General features: G+C 34.7%; 3 protein-coding genes and 1 long non-coding RNA gene across 5 annotated transcripts; 2 read left to right on the top strand and 2 right to left on the bottom strand.

Annotated features, from left to right (window-relative positions):
* Window positions 1-1,306: 1,306 nt before the first annotated feature.
* LOC144563286 (Glycosyl hydrolase superfamily protein) lies at window positions 1,307-4,854 on the bottom strand. Its single transcript, XM_078312736.1, has 8 exons — window positions 4,521-4,854; window positions 4,345-4,418; window positions 3,820-3,900; window positions 3,652-3,736; window positions 3,453-3,550; window positions 2,960-3,047; window positions 2,400-2,745; window positions 1,307-1,756 (listed from the first exon to the last, which is right to left on the bottom strand). Exons 1-8 carry the CDS (start codon window positions 4,788-4,790, stop codon window positions 1,506-1,508), a joined length of 1,293 nt encoding a protein of 430 aa, XP_078168862.1. The 5' UTR covers window positions 4,791-4,854; the 3' UTR covers window positions 1,307-1,505.
* A 6,149-nt stretch (window positions 4,855-11,003) lies between these two features.
* Window positions 11,004-16,437, top strand: LOC144562810 (polypyrimidine tract-binding protein homolog 1-like). Of its 2 annotated transcripts, XM_078312102.1 has the most exons (12): window positions 11,018-11,151; window positions 11,514-11,721; window positions 12,076-12,285; window positions 12,452-12,503; window positions 13,180-13,242; window positions 13,334-13,407; window positions 13,545-13,640; window positions 13,910-13,967; window positions 14,084-14,173; window positions 15,139-15,220; window positions 15,311-15,423; window positions 15,708-16,437. In XM_078312102.1, exons 3-12 carry the CDS (start codon window positions 12,272-12,274, stop codon window positions 16,236-16,238), a joined length of 1,173 nt encoding a protein of 390 aa, XP_078168228.1. In that variant the 5' UTR covers window positions 11,018-11,151; window positions 11,514-11,721; window positions 12,076-12,271; the 3' UTR covers window positions 16,239-16,437. The 2 variants fall into 2 exon arrangements, with proteins under 2 accessions (XP_078168227.1, XP_078168228.1); XM_078312101.1 differs by lacking the exon at window positions 12,452-12,503 and having other exon boundaries at window positions 11,004-11,151.
* On the bottom strand, window positions 14,036-14,912 carry LOC144562811 (uncharacterized). Its single transcript, XR_013514213.1, has 2 exons — window positions 14,802-14,912; window positions 14,036-14,233 (listed from the first exon to the last, which is right to left on the bottom strand). It is a non-coding gene; the product is annotated as an uncharacterized LOC144562811 (long non-coding RNA).
* A 1,430-nt stretch (window positions 16,438-17,867) lies between the features above and the next one.
* On the top strand, window positions 17,868-21,065 carry LOC144562760 (pentatricopeptide (PPR) repeat-containing protein). Its single transcript, XM_078312018.1, has one exon. It carries the CDS (start codon window positions 17,967-17,969, stop codon window positions 20,772-20,774), a length of 2,808 nt encoding a protein of 935 aa, XP_078168144.1. The 5' UTR covers window positions 17,868-17,966; the 3' UTR covers window positions 20,775-21,065.
* Window positions 21,066-22,727: the final 1,662 nt, after the last annotated feature.

The following is a 22,727-nucleotide window of genomic DNA, read 5'->3' on the forward strand; positions in this document are numbered from 1 at the left end:
ATAACGAACCGTTGAACATAATCTTCATATTAAAATTAATTTGGAGATCAAATTTTACAATTTTTTTAAAAACTTTTTACTTTTTTTAAATACGTTGAAAATCACTAAAATCTTTAAATCGTGTGATTTTCTATCTATCTAAAAAAATATTTAAAAAATGTAAATTGTGGTCTCCAAAAACATTTCTATAGCACAGACTATTCTGCAGTTTGCAAAGTTACAGGTGAAAACGGTATGAATAGTATCCAATTTGTATTTGATCTGTATTCGAAAACTTAAATGTGGATATCCAATATCCGAATATTTGTGTGGATAAGAATATTGATGTAGTTTTACATTTCAATTATCTGTATTCGAATATTAGATATATATCATATATATTTTAATATATATTATGAAAATTTTTATGTTATTCACCATTATAATTAGATAAATATAACAATTTTTTATATTTTTATATATTTATATTATTTTCATAAATATCTGATCTGATCCGAACCCGTATCCATATCTGTCTGATATCCGCTCCGTATCTGAAAAAGAAAAAGGAAAATATGAATATAGTTTTACCACTATCCGCTCCGCATCCGCTCAGTTTTCACCCCCTATGCACAAAGTACATAGCCTCACTCATTTAATTCTCCTTAATTTAAAGAAACAACTAAACATCACCCTTATGCCTAATTCTAGACAATTCTCTCATGGCTCTAGTAGGTGGGATCTAATAGCGGGACGAATTCCTGGGAGAAAGCCAGCCGAAATCCAGTATTTTTGGATGACAATGCATGAGAATCAAAGTCCAAGAAATTAGAACATGAAAAAGGAGCGAGGACTGAAGGAGATTCCAACTATATTTTACTCTTTCACATGCAACAAAATAAAGCACAGTTCATTTGTTGTTGCTCAGTGAAAAGATAAACTAGTGTGAGAGGCGGCTAAGTTATTCGAACATTGCAGTTTATATTACTATTTACATAGATTTTTTTTTTTTTTTTTTTTTTTTGTGAAGAACATGTGCTACTGGCAACAGATTATATTACATAACAAATGCTCTCCAAAACAGGAAATAAAGAAAGGATGTATTCTAGACCTCTAGGGGAGGAGTACGAAGCTAAAGGGCACATTGGAGCAAAAAGAGATGGAGAAAATTGAGAAGAAAAAATAAATCAGCTCTAGGAAGAGAAAATACCTCATGATTTGTTATTGCCAAATACTTGGGCAGATGTGGTGCTGAACTATTGTATGGTGAAAGCAACTAATAACCAGCATTGCATGAATCATTGATAAAGAAAGTAAAAAAGAAAATAATAAAGAATTGCCTAGATATAAAAACGCAAAATTAAATAATTCTCTAGAAAATTGATATCCTTCACATCATTCTATAAAGCTTTCAACAGCCTTCAAACTTGAACATTTATTTAATTAATGCACAAGAAGCAACAGTGAAAAAGTAAAATCTCCTCACTCTATTCTGAACAGTTCCACTTTTTTAATTGCAACAATTCCTAAAGGAGATCAAAGAAATAATCCAAACCTTGACCAATCTCCCAGATAGAGAGGCCGGTGCCCCAGGCACGCGCCTCCTCCAAACGAACAGAAATTGACATCAGTGTTGGAAAAAACACAGCATGCTTGACATTGTCATGCATATAGAAGAAATAGTGCTCAGAGCTTCTCTCCTCCCATAGCAATGTCGGCTTGTGCTTTCCTAGTATGGAGATGAAGTCTCTCCCGATAATGGGCCCACCACCAAGATCTGTGAAACATATCATAAACATTAAAACCCTAAAAATAATCATCAATGTATCAAAATAAAGTAGTAGCATATTTTAGTGATTGATTGTCTGCAAGATGAGAAAAATGTGGTGAAATGCAAAACTGAAATCAGCAAAAAATGTTATATAACCCATTTGATAAAATACCATTTTCACAACTAGGTATGCATTTGTTTAATTTCCCCAACAAATATCTTTTTTTCTTGGTTAATTTCCCCAACAAATGTCAAAATATCATGGTCTCCTGTACATTAAAAAGAATAATGATCACATAACCAAAGTATTGAAATAACATCACCATGTGGTTTAAGGTACCCCACATTTCTAAGTGCGGAAATGGGGAAGAAGAGTGCAGTTATTTTTGGTATGTGGTAAAATTAGGAGATGATGGCGAAAGCCATATTTACAGCATTTTAAAAGATCTTCACAGATACTTAATGTTTTACAAGGGCATAAATGCCAATCTCAAGCTTTCTGGAGCACATTAAACTTGTTTTACAAGGGCAAAAATGTCAACTTCAATTTCCAGGGCACATTTAACTAATTTTATATCGAAAGTTATTCAACTTTAAATTACTTGAGGATACCAATATACATAATCAAGGTCCAAACAAATAGACTCACCTTCTGCAATCACAAAATCATTCCCATAAAAATTTATCCCGAGAAATATCATATGAGCATGCTCGGCGCCATCATCACCTAAAAGAACTCCAAGACAATATTTAATCCACTCTAGAGGGGCGTTTGGGCCAGGTTTCTGTGGGCCCGAAAAATCATAGGTCATGAGGGAGAAGCCATCAACCGAGTCAGCAAGCTCTTTCAGATCCCCTGGCCCAAAGTCATAACCACTTAGTTTCTCAGATTGTACGGGTGATATCACCAAAATTAATTGCAAATGCTGACTAGGGTTTGGGCCTGAGTTGACTGAGTGCATAGCCTCTCCTAGTTGCTTGATGAAATTCAAGGCCTGTGAATCATGCACAAGACTGAAGGTTGTAAAGGCAACTACTGTTGATAATAAAGGAAACAAAGTTTGAATATGATATTGAACCGGTGCCATCCTCTTGGCAACCACACCAGGTAAGGACAATTTTAGTTCAGATATAAATGGTATTAGTACAACATTTAATCTCTGGCACATACGACACTGGGCATATAACCATACAGCATGTAGAAATTACCATAGTGCGTAGCTCAGGATCATTCAAAACACCATAGGCAGCCCAAGTAGACCATGACTCAAGCACTATTCCATCAAAACCCATCTCCCTGTTTACTGACAAAATTATAATAAATAGACAGTTAAAATATCAAAAACATAATGTAAGTGATTGCATCATTTTCTAATTTATATACAACAACAACAAAGCCTTTAGTCCCAAACAAGTTGGGATAGGCTAGATATGAAACCCAAACCGTAGTCACAAAACCCAGGCTAGAAATGATTGCATCATTTTCTAATTTATATCTTTGCAAAAAATGTAATTCAAAATTATTAGCTCCATGTCATTCTGTGGAAAGCCTTGTGTGCAGTTGTGCACAGAGGCCCTTGTAGTAAGCCCCAGTGCATTGTACCAAGCAACATGTTTGAACATTCAAATCTCAAATTTGCAAATTTGGAAGTTTGCAGAGGTAGATGATATAAAAAGGGAGGCAATCCCAAGAAAAACTCACCGGCATTCTTTGATTATAAGATCTATTACATTGCTTAACTGTTTCTTCTTTACTAGCACCTCGGCAGGGGATGCTTCCAGCAACACTCGAGGTACCACCTATTATTATTATTAATTAAAAGATAAATAAGTTGTTGTAACACTAAACTTTGTACACTAAAATATTTTAAATATTACACGATATATCAGATGCCAATTACCAGTGAGTTGCTTCCTTTTCTCAGTTCAGAGATCCAACCTAAATCAACATCATGCTGTCCTTGCAATATTAATTTTTTTCCTTCACTGTTAGAAAAAAAGAACCCAATCAATTAAAAAATTAAACTTCTCTCAAAATTAAAAGACTTGTTTTTAAATGTTTGACCAACCTTTTCAGCTGATACCACACTGGGGATATGTGAGTGAACTTAGAATTGAAGAGCTTTGCCATATCATAACCTTTCGAATTCCTGCATTCACAGAAAGTGCTTAAATTAGAATATAAGGGCTATAATATTGGATCATGGTACGGTCAGGTCATTATCTGCTGGTACAGTGGAAGTAATACAACATCCTGTTTGTACGTGTTTTGTTTGCTTTGGTTTATTAAGTGCCCAATTGCTGGATTGAGAAAAAGTTTATGATTCTAGTTGTGGTTAATTTGAAAGAGCATGAAGATTATTTGAGGTTAGTAGCATGATTGAGGGATGATTTAAGGCTCAATTTTAGTTAAATTTGAATAAAATTGCACTGTTTGGGTAAACCAGTATCAACCTAATACACGCCAGTCATATTTTAAATATTGCTGAATGTTAGAAGCTGAAAAATAAAATGCTCTGGTGAATTCCCAACTCATAAAGATGCACCAATATATAACTACATATAAACTAAAAGTGAAACCAAGAATAAATTACCAAGGTGTTACATATGCTAATACAGGATTCAGAAAGTGACGATGTGACCGATTCTCGGAAACCCTTCCATTTTCCTACGTGTACCAAACAAGAAAAGAAGAAAAAAAAAATGAACAGTTGAAAACAATGTAATACACATGCTTACAAAATGGCAAAAATAAATAAATACAGCTCACAGCGAGGATATCTTGGTATGATGTATCGGGCCTGACGAGACCCCTGTCGTAAACGGAGAGGACCGGGGCTGAGGGAACTGGAGAGTAGAGGTAAATGACGAGCAAGGAGATAGAAGAGAGGAATAGTACAAAGAGAAAGAGGACGCGAGGATGAGTGAGAGGGAGGTGGGTTTTGGATGGTTTTGAGCTCTCGGCCCGAGCCGCCCGGTCAGACTGAACCGGATCGGTCGAACTGGACGGTTTACGGCGATCTCGCCTCTTTGCTGGCATTGTCGGCTGTCGAGGCGCGAGAAGCAGCAGCGCACTTTTACTTCAATGTTCGGTCAATTTTTCCTCAAAAATACAAAAGAAAAAAAATGTTCGGTCATTTTGTCTATACGATTGATACGGATGGATCATGGAATAGGTTCAAACGGATCACATAATAATATCTGATCGTATCCGGATCTGTATCCAAAATTTTCAGATATCGATTTCGAATATTCAATATCTGAGAATTTTAATTATCCGTATTTAAATAATAAATATATATAATATAATTTAATATATATTATAAAATTATTTATACATACATCTATACAGATATCCAATTCATATCTATATTCGAAAAATAAAAACAGATACAGGTGACTATCCGATCCGTTTGCACTCCTAGATGGATCAAAGGGAGTTTAAAATGATCGAATACGTTTGCACTTCTAAAAATGATCAAAGGGAGTTTAAAATTTTAATTCTCTTCCTGTATTTATAATTTATAATTTCATTATTTTTAGTTGTTGTTTTAGATGTTTCATGTTTAGAGCATAAAAATATTATTATGAATTCTTTGTTTTAGATGTAGGGGTGTCAATGGGTATGATACGGTTAGGATGGAACCATTTTCACATCCATACCCACTAAGAATTGACATTACTCACATCCTATCCATACCCGTTAAGAATTTACTTTGTCCTATCCTACCCTACCCATACCCATTAAAATTAGCGGATAACGAAACGGTAGTAGGCGAATAACGAATAAAACAAATATCATAATTTTATTAATTTTTCAAATAAACAAATATCAAAACTTATGATGTCATCCATATGCAATCACAATTACTAATATAAAATTAAAATATAAATATGAAATTAATTCTAAGTAATAGTTTTTTATTAAGAAAAAAAATCAAAATCACAAATATCTCTTTTAACAAATTCAATTTCTTAACTACATAACATTCAAATGAAAAAAATAAAATGTTTAGCATAATATACTTCTTATGATATAATTTATTTTTATATAATTATCCAACAGATACGAAATAACATTTACCCGTACCCATACCCGTTTATCTAACGAAAAAAAATTCTTACCCATACCCAATAAGTTAACGAAAAAAAATCTTATCCATACCCATCTTATCAAATACGATACGGGTAGGGTAAACAGGTAAACAGGAGTCAGTGACACCCCTATTTAGATGTTTCAATATTATTATGAATTCACTCCTCACACAGTTGTGTAATAAAAAGGAAAGAAAAAAAAAAAAAAAAAACACTTGCTGTCTGGTTGAGTTCATCTTCTCTACACTTTCATTCAATTGTGAATAAAATTGTTAAATCTTTATGCAAAGTTAACTTTGGATTTCATTAAGTTTTGCAGAGAGATAGAATCCAAGGTTCTGAAGAAAAATAATATTTGCTTGTGTGAGTGAGAGTAGATATGTTAAAAATGAGTGATGCATGTGTGTATTTAAGCTTAAGAAGTAATTAGTAATTTTAATTTCAAGATCTATTGAGTTAAATTTAAATTGAAAACTGATTTATTTTAAGAGTAATTTGTTTACATATTTCAAAAATAAAAAATGATTAACTAATTAATAAGTTTTTCTCTTCTGTTGTTTGACTTTATATTAAAATAATTTATAAAACTTATAAATTTTACATATAAATGTATTGCAAGAATTCGTAGTTTAAAATTAAATCAAACTCACAAATTAGTTTTGTAAAGCGTCTAATAATCTCACTCTAAGAAAAGCAATATTTGTCGTATCATGCTGTGACGAAATAAGTTACATATGACTCTCTGTTATATAGTGTTATTATTATCCCTCGTACTTGTATGGAAGTGTTGTAGAATCAAGGAAATTTAGAGAAGATGCCCTTTTTGGCCTTCTGCGGTGTACTCAATGCATCCATACTGGTGAGATGGCGACGTGTGTATCCTCACTGACCATCTTCTTAACTAGAGCCTGAAGCTCAGAATGAGTCCATCAGAACAAGCTATTCGGAATAAGCTATATATATTTGATTGCAATGAGAATAATTTTTGAAAACAAGCTATTCAGAACAAGTTATTTTGGATATGTTTGGTTGGATTGAAAATAGACTATTCTTGGAATTGAACTATTAGGAATAGCTTATTCGGTGTTTGTTTGGATTAGAATAGCTAGAACAGTGAATCCAAACTTTTGTCTTATTAGAATAGGTTATTCCTGAGAGTTTTGAGATTTGACTATTCTAATAAGACATATAATGAGTAGAACTAGGGTGTTCTTAAGTTCACTAAGTTTCTTGGTGAACTCAAGTCTAAAATCCGTCAAATTAGCTTCAAATGACAAATTCGAACCGTTGAAATCTGCCTACCTTATGAGTGATGCGTCTACATGTGAAAATTTTAAACATTCAAATTAATTTAGTATAAAGTCAAGTGGTCAAGAAATGTTCAAAATATGAATGCATCAAAATTAATTTATTAGACTTCTAATTTTGACCGCTTGACTTTATACTAAATTAATTCAAATGTTTAAAATTTTCACATGTAGACACATCACTCGTAAAATAGGCGAATCTCAACGATTCAGATTCGTAATTTGAAATCGATTTGATAAGTTTTAAACTTGAGTTCACTAAAAGGGACTTGGTGAACTTAAGAACACCCTAGTTCTACTCGACAAACAATAGTTATTCTTGATTTGGCTATTCTAATTATTCTTGTTTTGCAACCAGTGGTGAAGTTAGGAATTTTCTCAGGGGTAGACGAACATATATAGTTGAAAAAAAAAATTCAACATAACAAAATGTACAACATCAATGCCTTAAAATCTAATTTCTTAAAATTCGCAAAAATAGAATTTGGATTTCTTGAAAATAAAAACCATGATAATATTGTACGCGTTAAACCAAGAATTTTGATACAAAAAATCTCCAATGATTGATTTTATATGGATTTTACAAAATTTCATAAGATACGAATACAATTTTGGATGCAATTTGGGCACATCCAAATGGAAACTGACCAGTGGGACCCAGAGAAAGAAGAAGGTGCCATGTCATTTAAATTTTCAAGATATCCCTTTGTTTTATATAAACCTAGACCATCTAGATCATGTGAACCTTGTTCAAATTTGTACACGGTCCACACGAAACATCCCTACCTGAATTCAAGAGGCCCCTTGGTCAGATCCGTCTCCCTCTTCTCCAACTCGCACAAGACTGGTTTTAGGACTAGAAAAACCAAAAAAATTAGAAGAAATCAAGAAGAACACTCAATAATAATCAAAGGGAAATGCCTTTATCTGTTAGACAAAGGCTAGGGGTAGGCAACACAATTTTTTTTTTCAAGAATAGACAAATATCTACTTTGGAAACACACTAGCTTTCCCCCTATTTACAACCAAACATACTCTTTTGATTAAGTTATAATAACTAGAATAGAGAATCAAACTTGTTTATCTTATTAGAATAAGCTATTCTCAAAAAAATTAGAACACCTTATTCTAATAAAATGAATACCAATTTTGTTATTTTAACTATTTTAATATTGCAACTAAACATACTAAGGTAATAGAATATTTGAGTTTAGATAAAAACCTGAATCAATACGGATCAAGATGAAATGCACGGATCCTTTTAGTATTTTTGTCAAATCAAATCGAAGATCCGGATCTAAACTCAAAAATTTTGTCACCTCAGAACTCAGATGATAGAAGTCGATATTTTTTTTTTTTATAATTACATGAATTCGCCTGTAAAGCATGAAATGCTTCCTGCCAACCTATCTGATAATCTTTTTTAATTTTTTTTACTGTTCTCCAAAATAATTTGTTTGGCTAAATATGTGCCTTATCATGCAGCGTGTTTTATGCGGATAATTGGGAGGTGATTTTGCTTTTTTGCATAGTGTTGTGAACATACTTTTCTCACAACTCCAAACCATCCGATATTGATAGTATGGTGCATAAATATTTGAATGCAAAGAACCAGGAAGTTTTCGTGGAAAAAATAAAATCGTATTTCTACATTTACTGTTGTTCTGATTTGAAGACAAGGTTAAGACTTAAGAGTAATATTCCCCTTTTATAAATTTTAGGAAAATGCACGTTTCGAAATTGTGTTGTATATTTCATTATGCATAAGAAATTGTGATTATCTTTTCTATGGGTCCCGACTGATTTACTATACCTAAAATAACTCAAGATGTAGATCTGCACTGTTGATTTTTTATCAGACCGTCTAGAATGACTAAGAGCATCTACATCCTGTTGGAGAGCCTTAGAGGATCCAGAAGCACTAGATATGGAAGCTGAAGATTTCTTTTATATTTATTCCTTAGAAGAGATGTATCAATTATAGAAAGTATATTAGAAATAGATAGAAAATAGGATACACCAGATTATTTGCGTTACTGGCAAGGTGCACCAGATTTTTTTTCTTTTTCCTTTTCTTATTTCTTAGTTTGGCAGAGAGGCTAATTTCTATATAGCTTGGAAATGTATTTGAATCTGTACACAAAAAAACTATTAAAATAAATAAACTAGGGTGGGAAGGGAGATTTCCTGGGAGTGTATTGTTCTGTTTTTCCTTTGATTTGTTTGACACATCCCTGGTACTATGGGAGTTTCTAATCCAATTTCAGAGATGTGTGAGAGTTTCTTATTTAGAAACTATGCAGGAGTGTTTCTTATTAAGAAACTGTTTATAAACTTTATGCTGGCCAATTGATTGGCTGAAATTATTTCTCCTTTTAATTTTATTGCTGACGCCTAATAGAAACTTTAAAATTAATTTCAGAGATATGAGAGTTAAAAACTTTAGATACTATAATTTCTAAAAAGTAGTTAACAGTTATTTAGAAACTCATTTGAGTTACCGGATGTAAATGCTCTAAAGACATAAACTCACTACTTGCAATTTGAATCGAAATTTTCATTTTTACCTTAACCCAAAAAAAAAAAAAAATCAAAATACTCTAGTTTTGGAAGAATTTGATTTACTCAGGCCGCACAATGCCGCTATGACTCCAAAGACTGAGAGTCGCACAATGCCCATTTGGTCTATTTTGTTTTTTGTAAGTGCAAAAACAAAACAAAATAACAGGGGCCGCAAAAAACTGAATCTGTGCATTCTATCTTTTTTGGAATTTGTGCATTCAGCAGAGAACAAGAAATAGCTGAATAAATTTCTATTAAAAAAATTAATAGGCCTGCTAATTCGGGTCCGGATCCCCTAAAGTAACCCTATCTTTGTGTTTTTGATCGACACTGTCCGATTCGAATTTGTCACTCGAGATTGTTTCGCATTTGAATTCATCTCTCAAGATGTATCCGCTCCACTTTGAATAAATTATCACAAATTCAAATCGGATGGTCCTTATTTAAAACTCAAAGATTGAGCTAGTTCACTGAATCTGAACTAACTCAAAGATTGGATTAGTTCACTGGATCTGAATTATGCTAATTCGTTGTTCAGCTTTGAGACTGTATCCGCATAATCATTGTGAAAATTGGAGGCCGCACAATGCCCTGCACGATGGGTAGTTTTCGATTCTCTCTAATTTATTACGGTAGAAATAAAAACTTTGACAATTAGAAAGACACGATTAGGGCTGCAAACAAATTGAACTTACTCTAGTTTGAGTTTAGTTTGAATTAATTTTGAACTAAATTTGGTTTGAATTAATTTCGAATTAAATATTTTATGAGCTCAATTTTGAATCTTTTATTAACTTTTTTATAACAAGGAAGAGTGATATAGTCGTCGAAAGCAAGATGTGAAAATCGTCTAGAATTTTAGAATTGAGAGCAAGTTACAACTTACGAGTTATGACTTATGACTGGACGGCTTTATGTTTTAACTTTTAAGTCATCAACGAACATAAGTCATCAGCGAAAATTAATGGTTTACGTTACTTTAAATTTCAAACTATAATAGTTCACGAACCTATTTTGAACAAATCAGATTCAGTTTGAATTTAATTTGAATTAATTTCGAACTATTTTGAATTGAATTCTTTATAAACTTTTTTGAATCAAATTCGAATGGAATCACAAACTACAAATTTTTTGTGCATCTCTAGATACGACTCCCGCAGTAGAGTTCTTTATTTAGAAGCAAGCAGATCTTGACCGTTCAATAACATCAGACGACTAATAGGAATTTGATCCGTCTTATTTAGTCCGAAAAAAGTCTACGCCTTTTACATCTAAACAAAACCGTTCTGATCTGCCCGAGAGTTATCCTATGAAATCCTTACCGCACGAATAACTTCGCAATACACCGTCTCTCTTTCCGACTTTGATACCCCTCCTCTCTCTCTCGCTTGCTCGCTCGCTCGCTCTTGTCGCACGCCGTGCGTCAGAAAACCGTAGGTACGCAACTGTTGACCATCACCATTTTCTTTTCTTTCTCGAAATTGTCATATTTGGCCTTCGTGCCTGTTGGCGAAACCCTAAATTTTGTTGCTTGTGATTGTTGAAATTAATGGATACTTTTCTTGAATTGGTAATTTTTAGACATCAGATAGGTATCTTGTACCTCGGTATTTATTTTTTCTATTTGGTTTTCGTTTTATTTCACGATGGAATGGTAATTCCACTACAGCAGTGCTCAGCATATTTATTTTATGATAATTGGTTGCCCACGAGCGTTACAATCGTGATTCCTGACATAATTGCAAAATTTCTTGTCATATAAATTGAAACATACCTTACCAAAATATATCTACACGCAGGTGAAATATTTGAGTTAAAGGTGAGATGACATCTGTCTCTGGCCAACAGTTTCGCTTGACCCAGCCACCGTCAAAAGTAATTCACCTCAGAAATTTACCATGGGAGTGCACTGCAGAGGAATTGATAGAATTTGGCAAGCCGTTTGGCAAGGTTATCAATACCAAATGCAATGTCGGAACTAATAGAAACCAAGCATTTATTGAGTTTGTAAGTACACCTTCTTTGCATTTATTTTTATATCATAGTTTCTCTAATTGGCATACTAAGCACCAAATTAGCCTATTAAGCTTTAAATTAACCTCATTGAGGGCCTCAACCAATTAATTCCTTCGTTGATGTATCCTCGAGTTTTCCAGTTACTGCAAGTCTGCAATTCTCAATCTGACCAACCTAGCTTCAATTGTATATCATTTGCAACTGTGACTAAGCACAAAAGAGTGCAAGACAAGGAAAGCAAAAGGGGGCTTTCATTTGATCAAGCTGGCAAATAGGGCATGTTTGCTTTTATTGTGGAACTTTCTTGGGACTTGTTAAATTTTCTCCTCTTTTTGTTAATTACAGGCAGACACGAATCAAGCAATGGCTATGATATCTTACTATTCCACAGCAACTGAACCGGCACAGATACGAGGAAAAACAGTCTATCTCCAGTACTCCAACAGAGGAGAGATAACAAACAGCAAAACCACTGGAGAAGTACCGAGCAATGTGCTGTTAGTTACACTAGAGGGAGTCCAGACTGGTGACGTTAGCATTGATGTACTGCATCTGGTATGGAATCCTCACCTCGTTGCAGTTTTAATTGATTATAATTTATAATAGCTTTTACGCCTTAAGAAATCAACTTTTCTTTGCTGATATTGGCATTTTTTACTAAAGAACTTAGTTTGTGAGGAATTAAGAGTTCTTTGTTAATATGATGTGAATGGATTACCAGGGTTATAAATGTCACGAGCTCAGATGGCAGCTTCTCTGCATGTGCAACTCATGTGTGTTTGTCTCCTCTTTCCCCTCTTTCCTTCCTTTTTCCCTCTCTACCCTTTACCTTTCTCCTCTTCTCTCTCACCTCTCTCTCGCTCTTTCCCTCTCTCTCTCCCTCTTTCCTCTTGCATGCTTTTAGTTTCTTTTGAAATATGCGAGGGGTGGGAAACCTGAGGCACTAAATGAATTCATCAAGCTTTAATATCAATACAAGTTAAATAAGTATTTTGTTGATTTTTATGAAAGCAGTTTAGAATATATCTAATTTTAAATTATAATCCTATTAATGACCGCATTCTATGTTTTCCTTAGAATGAAGGTCATGACATCTGACATAATCTTATTGGTTTTAACTTTCTAATAGTCGATGGATAAATTATTTAATTATTTTCTAAAATTGAACTTCCAAACCCTTTCTTATATATTGCATCGTAGTTAATGCTAACGACCTGTTATAGTATGTGGTTGTTTGCATTGTTCCTTTAAAGTAATCTGATTCTGTCGGGTTAATCCCATAACCTGTTAATTTAAGTTTCCTCTTCTTTGGAACATGTGTTGTAAAGTTCTATGTAGAACAACTAACATTGAAATGATGCTCTCCTTTCACATGCAGCTGGATAGTTTTCTGCAAGTACTGTTGTAACTATTCTTAGGTGAGTAACTTTTACAATTGTTATTGTCCAGGTTTTCTCGGCCTTTGGATTTGTTCACAAGATCACTACTTTTGAGAAAACACATGGCTTTCAGGTTCTCTTCTTTCCTATTGTGTATTATGTTGAGTGAATTTTTCAAGAACTTCTATGATTGCTTTCTCTTGTTAACTTAAATCTGTTTGTAGGCGTTAATTCAATTCACTGATACAGAGACTGCTACATCTGCTAAAGATGCTCTTGATGGAAGATCTATCCCAAGGTATAATTTCATCCCTTATTTTCTTTCCGTTTGTTTTGTACAATTCTATCTATTTATTTGATTATTTTTATATATTTGTTATACATTCTTTCATGTATCCTTTCATACATTTTTTTTTTTTCAATTTTCAATTGTAGTTATTTGCTTGAGGAGCATGTTGGGCTGGTTAACCTTAAAATAACATACTCAGCTCATACAGATTTGACTGTCAAATTTCAGAGCCACAGAAGCAGGTAATTTAGTAAGATTATAAAAAATGAAGTTCCCGCTTCTTTTTCTAATCATGAATAAAACCCTACGCGTGCATACGCTAGGTTATAAATTGATGCTTGGGAAACTTAGAATTGGCCTTGACAGGTCAATTTGAAGGTTTTTTATGCAGTATCCGTGGCAATTACTTCTACGCCGACATACTCTTTGCTAAAAGCACATTGTAAACTATTTTATTATCTTTTTATCATTGAATTAAACTTTTTCTTTGTTTGGTTAAAATTTATCTCAGGGACTACACAAACCCCTACCTTCCTGTTGCACCATCAGCTATAGATGGAACTAGCCAAGTCTCTCTCTCCCTCTCTCCTTCTCTCTCCCTCTCCCTCTCTGAGAAAAATCTTTTACATGTACTGACTTTAGTTTTCAAATGATTATCTATTAATGTTAAATGTAATTTTATCAGGAAGGTCAGAAAGGTGAGCCACCGAGCAATGTGCTACTGGCATCAATTGAGAACATGCAATATGCTGTTACTGTTGATGTGCTTCACGCTGTAATTTGATCTTCTTTATTTTCTTTCAGTTTTTTAAATTTGGCCAATACCCAATGTATACTGTACAAGGTTCTAAATAGCATTTATAGCGGTATAGCGGGGAGACAAAAAAAAAAGCTTTAGCGAATAGCGCAGCTATAGCGAAAGCTATCATAAATAGCGTTTTTTTATTTTAAAAATTATATTTTATATTTCTACTAATAGTAAACATGTCTCATCAAGAAAAAAAACACCAAATTAATTAAGAAGTTCTAATATTCATATTGAACCAATACAAAGTTCAAATTGTCATTCAAAATATCTCTAATCCAAAAACTATCGATATATTTTATATTCAAAATATACCACTACCATATATTAATGCATAATACAAAATTTAATTGATATAGCAGTATAGCCCGCACATGTTCCATTGTATTGATATAGCTTGATAAAGTAAAAAAAAACCCATCTGGACATTAAGGCCCATTAAAATTGCAAAATCATGAGTCCATGTAGCATAGCGGACCACTATTGCCGCTACGTGCTACACGCTATAGCGGCCGTAGCTCGATTAGCACAGTTTTACCTCGTAGCTTAGTTTTCTAGGTCCAAAACCGCTATAGCTAGCTATTTAGAACACTGATACTGTATAATCATTTGAGGCCAATTGGTATTGTAATCTGTGTAAGATCAGCATATTGTCAGATAGTCATACTATCAGCTCCCTTATCTGCATTCAGACCCAATTTTGCCCAATTGAGCCCAGAACTTGCCAATTTACCTCAGTTTTCTAGAGGAGATTTAGACCAAGTTACCTTAATTAAGCTGTTAAATTGTCCTTGGCCTTGAATTTAATGGTCAATCAAAAACACAGAGCAACACAAAAAAGTGCTGATCGAGACATGTTGAGAAATTGCAGTACTAATAGCTAATCAAAATTGTAACAAAAGTTGATACCAAAATTTGTTTAATACATTTTCAAGGTATTTTCTGCATTCGGTACGGTTCAAAAGATTGCTCTATTCGAGAAGAGTTCAGGATTGCAAGCTCTAATTCAGTACCCTGGTAACTAGAAAATATTCTATAGTGAAAAATTTGGAATCATTTGGTTAAATCTAAGGCGTGAAATATTTTTATGTATTTGTTTCATGTCAGACACACAAACAGCTATGATGGCTAAAGAAGCCCTAGAAGGGCATCCTATTTATGAAGGAGGATATTGCAAGCTACATCTGACATACTCTCGGCATACTGCTCTCAATGTGAAGGTATTGATCAAATCCGACACTAATATGGCTTAGAACTCTGTACCAGCTTTGGTTTTTGGTGCATTGTTTGGTTGTGGGATGAATTGACATCAATCCCATGTGAGAAACATTAGAGGTGTAAAAGAAAATTTTCTTTTCCATGTTACCTAATATGGTAAGATTTCCAAGTATTAGCAAATTTCAGTAGTGACTGCACTTCTTAATTACTACCACTAGCTACTTAAATGATGTTATTATATTACTTTTTTGAGAGTATAATGGTGTTTCCTTTTTTTTTTTCCCAGATAAACAATGATAGAGGCAGAGATTATACAGGAGGGAACATCACCCCTCCGACAACCAATGGACCATCAATCTTGGGCCCACAGCCACTTGCGGCGAGACCTCTCTACACCTCACCATCACCTACCAATGGGATTCAGCCAACTGTCCCCACCTCACCAAACCAAGCATATGTACCCCTAACTGCAGCTCCTGCCACTGCAGTTGAACAATTCCAGTACCTCCCGCCGCCTCCAGGTGTTCCATCATATGCACCAGTAAGTCAAGTTTCACCTCCAGGTGTAGCACCTCAGCAGTTTCCAGGAGGTCAAGTTCCGCCTCCCAGTGCTGCACCTTATCAGTTTCCAGGAAGTCAAGTTCCACCTCCTGGTGTTGCACTTCAGCAGTTTCCTGGAAGTCAATTTCCCGCTCCAGGCATGGTGTCTCATCAGTTTCCTGTTCGCCCAGTTCTACCTCAACCTCATGTTACGCAGTTTCCAGGAGGCCAACAATTACCATTTACACCCCAGCCACCACAACCTTATAATTACTAAGTGCAGTAGCTATTTTTCCTCTTCTGCTCGATTTCCTAGTTGAGAACCTGGAAATTAGTGTTCAGTGTGAAACAATAGAAGCTTTTTTTGTTTTCAAAATAAAAAAGAATAGCGCTCATCTTCCTTCTTGGCAAGTGCATTATATCTATAGACATTGTGACTGGAATTTTTTTGTCAGCAATTATGTTCTTCGATGGAATTTCTTTTTGTAGCTTAATTGTTGAATGCATGATGTATCAGTCAACATATATTAGGTTTTTTTTTTTTTTTTCATTGTTATTACTATAGTAGCTATTGTGATTGATGCCCAAACTGAAGTTAACATGGTTATGATGATAGAATATTTTGGAACCTAGCAGCAGCAGCAGATTGCGTTGAATTAACTTTTAATAATTTATAGAGAAAACATGATGGCCCCAAAATTATTCCGAAAGCTATACATCCTCAAGTCCCGTTTATGTAGTCAGTATATTTCCTTTTCTTATACAAGTGCGTTTTAGTAGTGAAGGATATTAATCATGTCATTTTACACGCTGCTACGTGATAAGTTTTTCAATATTAATTTTTTATTATAAATTATTTTAAAACAGATTTTTACTCTTTTTTTAGTATATTTTGTAATTAAAACCTTCTTAGTATATTTTTGTAATTATTTTCTATAAACTAATTTAAAACTTGAAAATAAAAATAAACATAATCAGTTATGTCGTGTTTGATGACATAATGATGTCTCGTTTTGATCGAAGATGGCACATCATGTTACACACTATGTGATCAATTTTTTCAATATTAGTTCTTTATTATAATTTATTTTAAAACAGTTTTTTTAGTATATTTTGTAATTAAAACCTTTTTTATGTATATTTTGTAATTAAAACCTTTTTTATGTATATTTTGTAATTATTTTGTAATAATGATATGACGTGACTGTCCTCCATTATTTCAATCACCTGCCGTGACATGTCGTGATCATTTCCTTCACTACATTATAATATAGTTTTTGGGAGGTAACAGCAATCAGATGCTGTGCAATCAGCGTTGTTTTATTAGTTTGTGCGGCTTTGGAAAAAAAATTAGAAAGCATAAATAAATAAAAAATTATCACATTAATTTGATTGCTTTCATTTTTACAAAAATCATAAGAATTGAGATGTCATTTCGGTCCGAAGTGTCTTTTTTTCCCCGTATCGAATTACCATTTCGGTCAGAGGTGTTTTCACGAATTTTACACCAACAACTACATTATTTTTTTTTTCGAAATCTATGAAAACGGCTTGGACCGAAATAACAATTCAGTACGAAAAAAAATACTTCAAACCGAAATGTCATTTTGATTCTTATGGTTTTTGTAAAAACCAAAGCAATCAAGTTGGTTTGATAAATTATTTGTTCTTATTTATGGTTTTTTTTTTAAAAAAAATCCTGGCTTTGTGCCTTTTAATGGTGCTATGGGGAAATTATTTTGTTTTCATACGGTTATTATTGGGAATTCCCAACTAAAAAGTAAAAAAAAACACGTGAGGAAAAACATTATGACCGCATAATGGGCAATAGGCTTCATCAACAGAAGATCTTGCATCTTATCCAAATTTCTTAGGTTAGCGGCTTCCCGCATCCAATTTTCATAGAGGAAGTGTGCGCCAGCGTGCGAGCGAACTTTCAAAAAGAGAGAGATAGAGGCTCATAAAAAGTTTTATCCGGCTCCCAACTAAAGGTACCTCTTCTCTAATGGAGCAAGCTCTTTCTATTGCCAAATTTACCCCTCCATATCCAAAGACCTTCCCGCTCAGGAGAAAAAGAAAGAAATATACTCCTGCAATTACCTCACGTGCTCTACAAACCTCAGAAGCACTTTTGCATGTCAACCCTTCCACTTCTCCTTATCTCGAGGACCTTGCCATCCGCCATGTATCACGCGACCCCATGGCCGCGCAATCTCTCTCCTCCTTGAAACAAATCCATGCGCAAATATTGAAATTTACGAATTTTACCAGCTGTGCTGTTACTTTGGAGAAGCTGATCAGAATGTACTTGTATTTTGATAATTACCTATTGGCCACTGCGGTTTGTTACAGGGCCTTGAAATCCAGAGCTCTGTCATGGGATTTTCTAGTAGAACTTTTAGCTGACAACCCTTATGGTCTTTTGTTGGTTTTTCGGGAGTTGCATCGGTTAAAGATCAAATTCAGTGTCGGATTTCTCGTTTCCATTTTGAAAATCTGTTCTGATTTGAATGAATTCAACTTGGGGTTTTCCATTCATGCTTCTCTGATCAAATTTGGGCTGGCTGATGAGACCTTCATCAAGTGTTCTCTAATGGAGTTGTATGCAAACTGTAATCGCTTAGATTCTTCATATAGGATATTTTATGAAGCACCGATTAAAGACTCTGTATTGTGGAATCGATTGGTTGCTCTGTATGTCGATAAGGAATTGCATTCTGAATCTCTGCAATTGTACAATGAGATGCACTATTTTGGAATAACTGGAGATCCGATTACTATATCTAAAATTTTACCTGCATGTGGGAAAGTTGAGGCGTTAAGAGAAGGGCAGGCGATTCACGCCCAGGCAGTTAAAGCCGGCCTCTCTAACAATCCATTGGTTAGTAATTCTTTAATAGTCATGTATTCTAGGAACTTTTTAATTGATGAAGCTAGAAAAGTTTTTGAGTTAATTGAAGATAAAACTGTGGTATCATGGAATTCAATTATTTCTTCTTGCTCTCAAAATGGATTTCTAGATGAAGCATTGGAGCTACTAGATTGTATGGTTGAATCGGGATTGAAACCTGATGTGGTGACATGGACTTGTATTTTGTCAGGATATTCCCACAACGGTCACGACTACAAAGTACTCGAAGTGCTACGCACAATTGTTAGGAATGGATTTAGATTTAGTTCTAATACCATTACTTCCGTTCTTATGTCTATTAGCAATTTGGGTTTGCTCAGATATGGTAAAGAAATCCATGGGTATGTGGTACGACATGGATTCACGAACAATGTGTATATTTGTACATCGCTAGTTGATGTGTATATGAAATGCGGCAGTTTAAATTCTTCTCAGAGAGTGTTTGATTCCATGGAAAAAAGAAATCTATATACTTGGAACGCACTTATTTCGGGCTATGCGCAAGCGGGACTATTAGAGAAAGCCCTAGAACTCGTCAGAAAAATGAAGGATAAAGGCTTCAAACCTAATGTACCTATCTGGAATGCTTTAATTGCAGGATATTCCATGCAAGGTTTGAACACACAAGCAATGAGTCTGATCCGCCAGATCAAATCTGATGGGATCAAACCTAATGTGATCTCTTGGACATGTTTGATCTCTGGGTTTTGTCAGAATGGAGAATATGGAGAAGCTTTAAATTTACTATCTGAAATGCTCAAAGAAGGTATCGAGGCCAACTCAACCACTGTTGCGGTTCTTCTACGGGCTTGTGCTGCAGTACCGTTGCTCACAAAGGGAATGGAGTTGCATTGTTTTGCAATTCGAAGGGTATTTGACACTGATACTTATGTCGGCACGGCACTTGTTGACATGTATAGTAAGTCGGGTAGCTTGAGAATTGCGCATGAAGTTTTCAAAAGAATTAATAACAGGAATTCAGCCTCATGGAATGCTATGATCATGGGCTTTGCATCTCACGGGCACGGCCAAGAGTCGATTAGACTTTTTGAAGAAATGTTAAAATCGGGACTTTTACCAAATGCTGTTACATTTACGGCTTTATTGTCAGGTTGTAGGCATTCTGGCTTAATGGATGAAGGATGGAAGTACTTTGAACAAATGCAAAATTTATACAACATTTCTCCAACAGTAGAGCACTACACGTGCATGATCGACCTCCTAGCAAAAAAGGGATATTTAGATGAGGCGATGGATTTGATGGGAAAAATGCCAATGGAACCTGACGCAAGTGTATGGGGTGCAATCCTCAATGGGGCCAGAATCCATAAAAACCTCAAAATGGCCGAAACAGCAGCCAGAGAACTGTACTCACGTGAACCTCACAACCCGGCAATTTATTTTATGATGATTAGTATGTATGCAAACGAGAACCGTTGGGAGGAGGTGGAGAACATAAAAACGATGATGAGTGTACTAGGGTTAAAGGGCCGCTATGGGTGGAGCTGGATTGAGATAAATAAGAAAGTGCACATGTTTGACGTAGAGGGGTTGACGCACCCGGAAATGGAAGAGATACAGGACAAGCTACAATGGTTGGTACACTCGATTAAAAAAATGGGCTATGTACCGGATACAAGTTGTGTGAACCAGAATGTTGAGTCTGAAGAGAAGGTGCAGGTTCTCATGGGGCATACTGAGAAACTGGCGGCTACATATGGATTGATATGCACAGATCATACCCGGCCAATTAGAGTTATAAAAAGTACTAGAATTTGCAATGATTGCCACACATGGGCTAAGTACCTGTCCGGGCTGTGTGACCGTGAAATGTTTATCCGGGATACTGTCCGGTTTCACCATATTGTTAATGGGAAATGCTCTTGTAATGACTACTGGTAGATGATAAGGGAGGTGCAGATCAGCTTCTGTTCTTGCACCAATTGAGGGCATGCCACAAGGCCATATATCATTAAAAGATCTTGATTTGATTTCCCCTTTCTTGGCATGGGATTTGCATAATTTTATGAATGTAAAGTAGATTGGAACATTTATAAAGCCCCTAAAATTTTGTAGTGTTCGTAGTGTAAAATAGGTCGTACAGCCTCATAAGATTCTTATTTTTATTGTTGTATCTCCTGTTTTGATTGATAATTTAATAGAGTCGAGATCTCGCATTGTTTCGTTCTGTTTGTTCATTTGTTTAGTATTTTGTGATTATGTTTTCATTTTTTTTTTTTATAAAAAGGCCGAAGCCCGGTTCCATTTACTGAAACAAGTAAATAATACATCCATATCAGTTTAGAAGCTTATATTGCTCCTCTGCAAAAATCGGAGACTCAATCTCTGCCATAACAACTAAGACATCTAAACAACTCAAGCTAATATCCAACAAAGCAATACCCTGCTATTTGCATCACAAAACAAGCAAAATATACGTAATACTGGGAACTCTGAGAACAACAAAACCAACTCAGAGGGGGGTTTTGTAAAGTCTCTCTACTATTTTCTGTCTACCATTAACGTTAGCCATATAGTTAGACCTTGCAGCTTCACTGCTCACTCCCCTCTTCGGGCGGCTGACGAGTAACTAGCTGATCATCTCCAGGGTACCAGATTCGAAGTGGAATGGCAGCAATGGTGTCTGTATCGGGCATCCATTGCTCAGTTGCGCCTTGAACCTTTTTCTTCTTATCCTTCTTAGAATGACCTATCCAATAAACAACCAAAGACACAGTAAGTAAAATGAGAGTTCGAGCTGTTTTAGGTTGTGCATTTTGAAAACAAATCTCATTGCGGTGTTTTCAAATAGTCCAACACATAGCACAAAAAACTATCAAAAAGGTTGTTCCTTGTACAAGGGGTAGTGTTTTAGCAAAATTGAGTATATCTCTCATAGATCTCCAAGATTGGAAAACTTGTTGATTTTTACCCATTCAAAACCATATTTGTTTTATCATTGTACAATGTATGAATAAATGATTGATTGATTCCTCTCTATCACAAAACACACATTTGAGCGAACCTGTCCAACCTTTCTTACTCAAGTTTTTCTTAGAAAGTATTTTATTTTTCAAGGCAAGCCAAATGAAAATTATGATTTTTGGGGAAATAGGAAGGGACCAAATAAGCTAAGGGTTATCTACAGCAATCCCTCCAAAATTAAGAAAGTTGTATAAATATTTCACAGAAAAGGTCCCTGTTGACTCCCATCTCCAAGAAAGTTTGTCGGTAAAGTGAGTAAAAGAAATCTGACTGGGTATGCTGAGGATGTGATTCCATTCTTGAAGGAGTATTCTTGTAAGGATTCTACTAAAAAATACATTTTGCCCATGTGAATTGACTACATCAGCAATAGTTATATTTTTAGAGAAACATATTTCATAAAGTTAAGGATAGCTAAATGCTAATGGACATGAGTTTATCCAAATGTCCTCCCAAAACCAAACTTGAGAATTATATCCAGGGACATATTGTACACTACATTGACCAAGATTATCTAATGCAAGAATGTCAGACCAAAATGAAGAGATAGCAATGGAAGAGTTATAACTAGAGTAAAGGTAGGTTATCTAAGTTTTCCAATTGGAGTGATAGTTGGGGTCTTTATACTTAATCCACCACTTGACTAATAATGAGATGTTCATATCTCGTAAGTCTAAGATGCCTAACCTGTCAAATTCTTTTGCTCTACATACAGCCGGTAGGGGTGTCAACGGGTATGATACAGGTCGGGTGGAGATATTTTCATACCCGTATCCATTATGATAACGAAAAAAATCTTTATCCTTATCCATCTTTTCGAATACGGTATGGGTCGAGTAAACGAATAAAAAAGTGTCATTAACATTTCAA

Source organism: Carex rostrata, chromosome 12 (assembly GCF_964058835.1).
Source record: "Carex rostrata chromosome 12, lpCarRost1.2, whole genome shotgun sequence".
Lineage (NCBI taxonomy): Eukaryota > Viridiplantae > Streptophyta > Magnoliopsida > Poales > Cyperaceae > Carex > Carex rostrata.

Excerpts from the sequence above, each read along its gene's own strand:
- LOC144563286 (XM_078312736.1), bottom strand. The coding sequence starts at position 4,790 with ATGCCAGCAAAGAGGCGAGATCGCCGTAAACCGTCCAGTTCGACCGAT. Across the intron at positions 4,419-4,520 it reads CATACCAAGATATCCTCGCT|GAAAATGGAAGGGTTTCCGA; the intron begins GTGAGCTGTATT and ends TGGTACACGTAG. Across the intron at positions 3,737-3,819 it reads GTGTGGTATCAGCTGAAAAG|TGAAGGAAAAAAATTAATAT; the intron begins GTTGGTCAAACA and ends TTTTTCTAACAG.
- LOC144562810 (XM_078312101.1), top strand. The coding sequence starts at position 11,539 with ATGACATCTGTCTCTGGCCAACAGTTTCGCTTGACCCAGCCACCGTCA. Across the intron at positions 13,243-13,333 it reads AGAAAACACATGGCTTTCAG|GCGTTAATTCAATTCACTGA; the intron begins GTTCTCTTCTTT and ends ATCTGTTTGTAG. Across the intron at positions 13,968-14,083 it reads CTATAGATGGAACTAGCCAA|GAAGGTCAGAAAGGTGAGCC; the intron begins GTCTCTCTCTCC and ends TAATTTTATCAG.
- LOC144562760 (XM_078312018.1), top strand. The coding sequence starts at position 17,967 with ATGGAGCAAGCTCTTTCTATTGCCAAATTTACCCCTCCATATCCAAAG.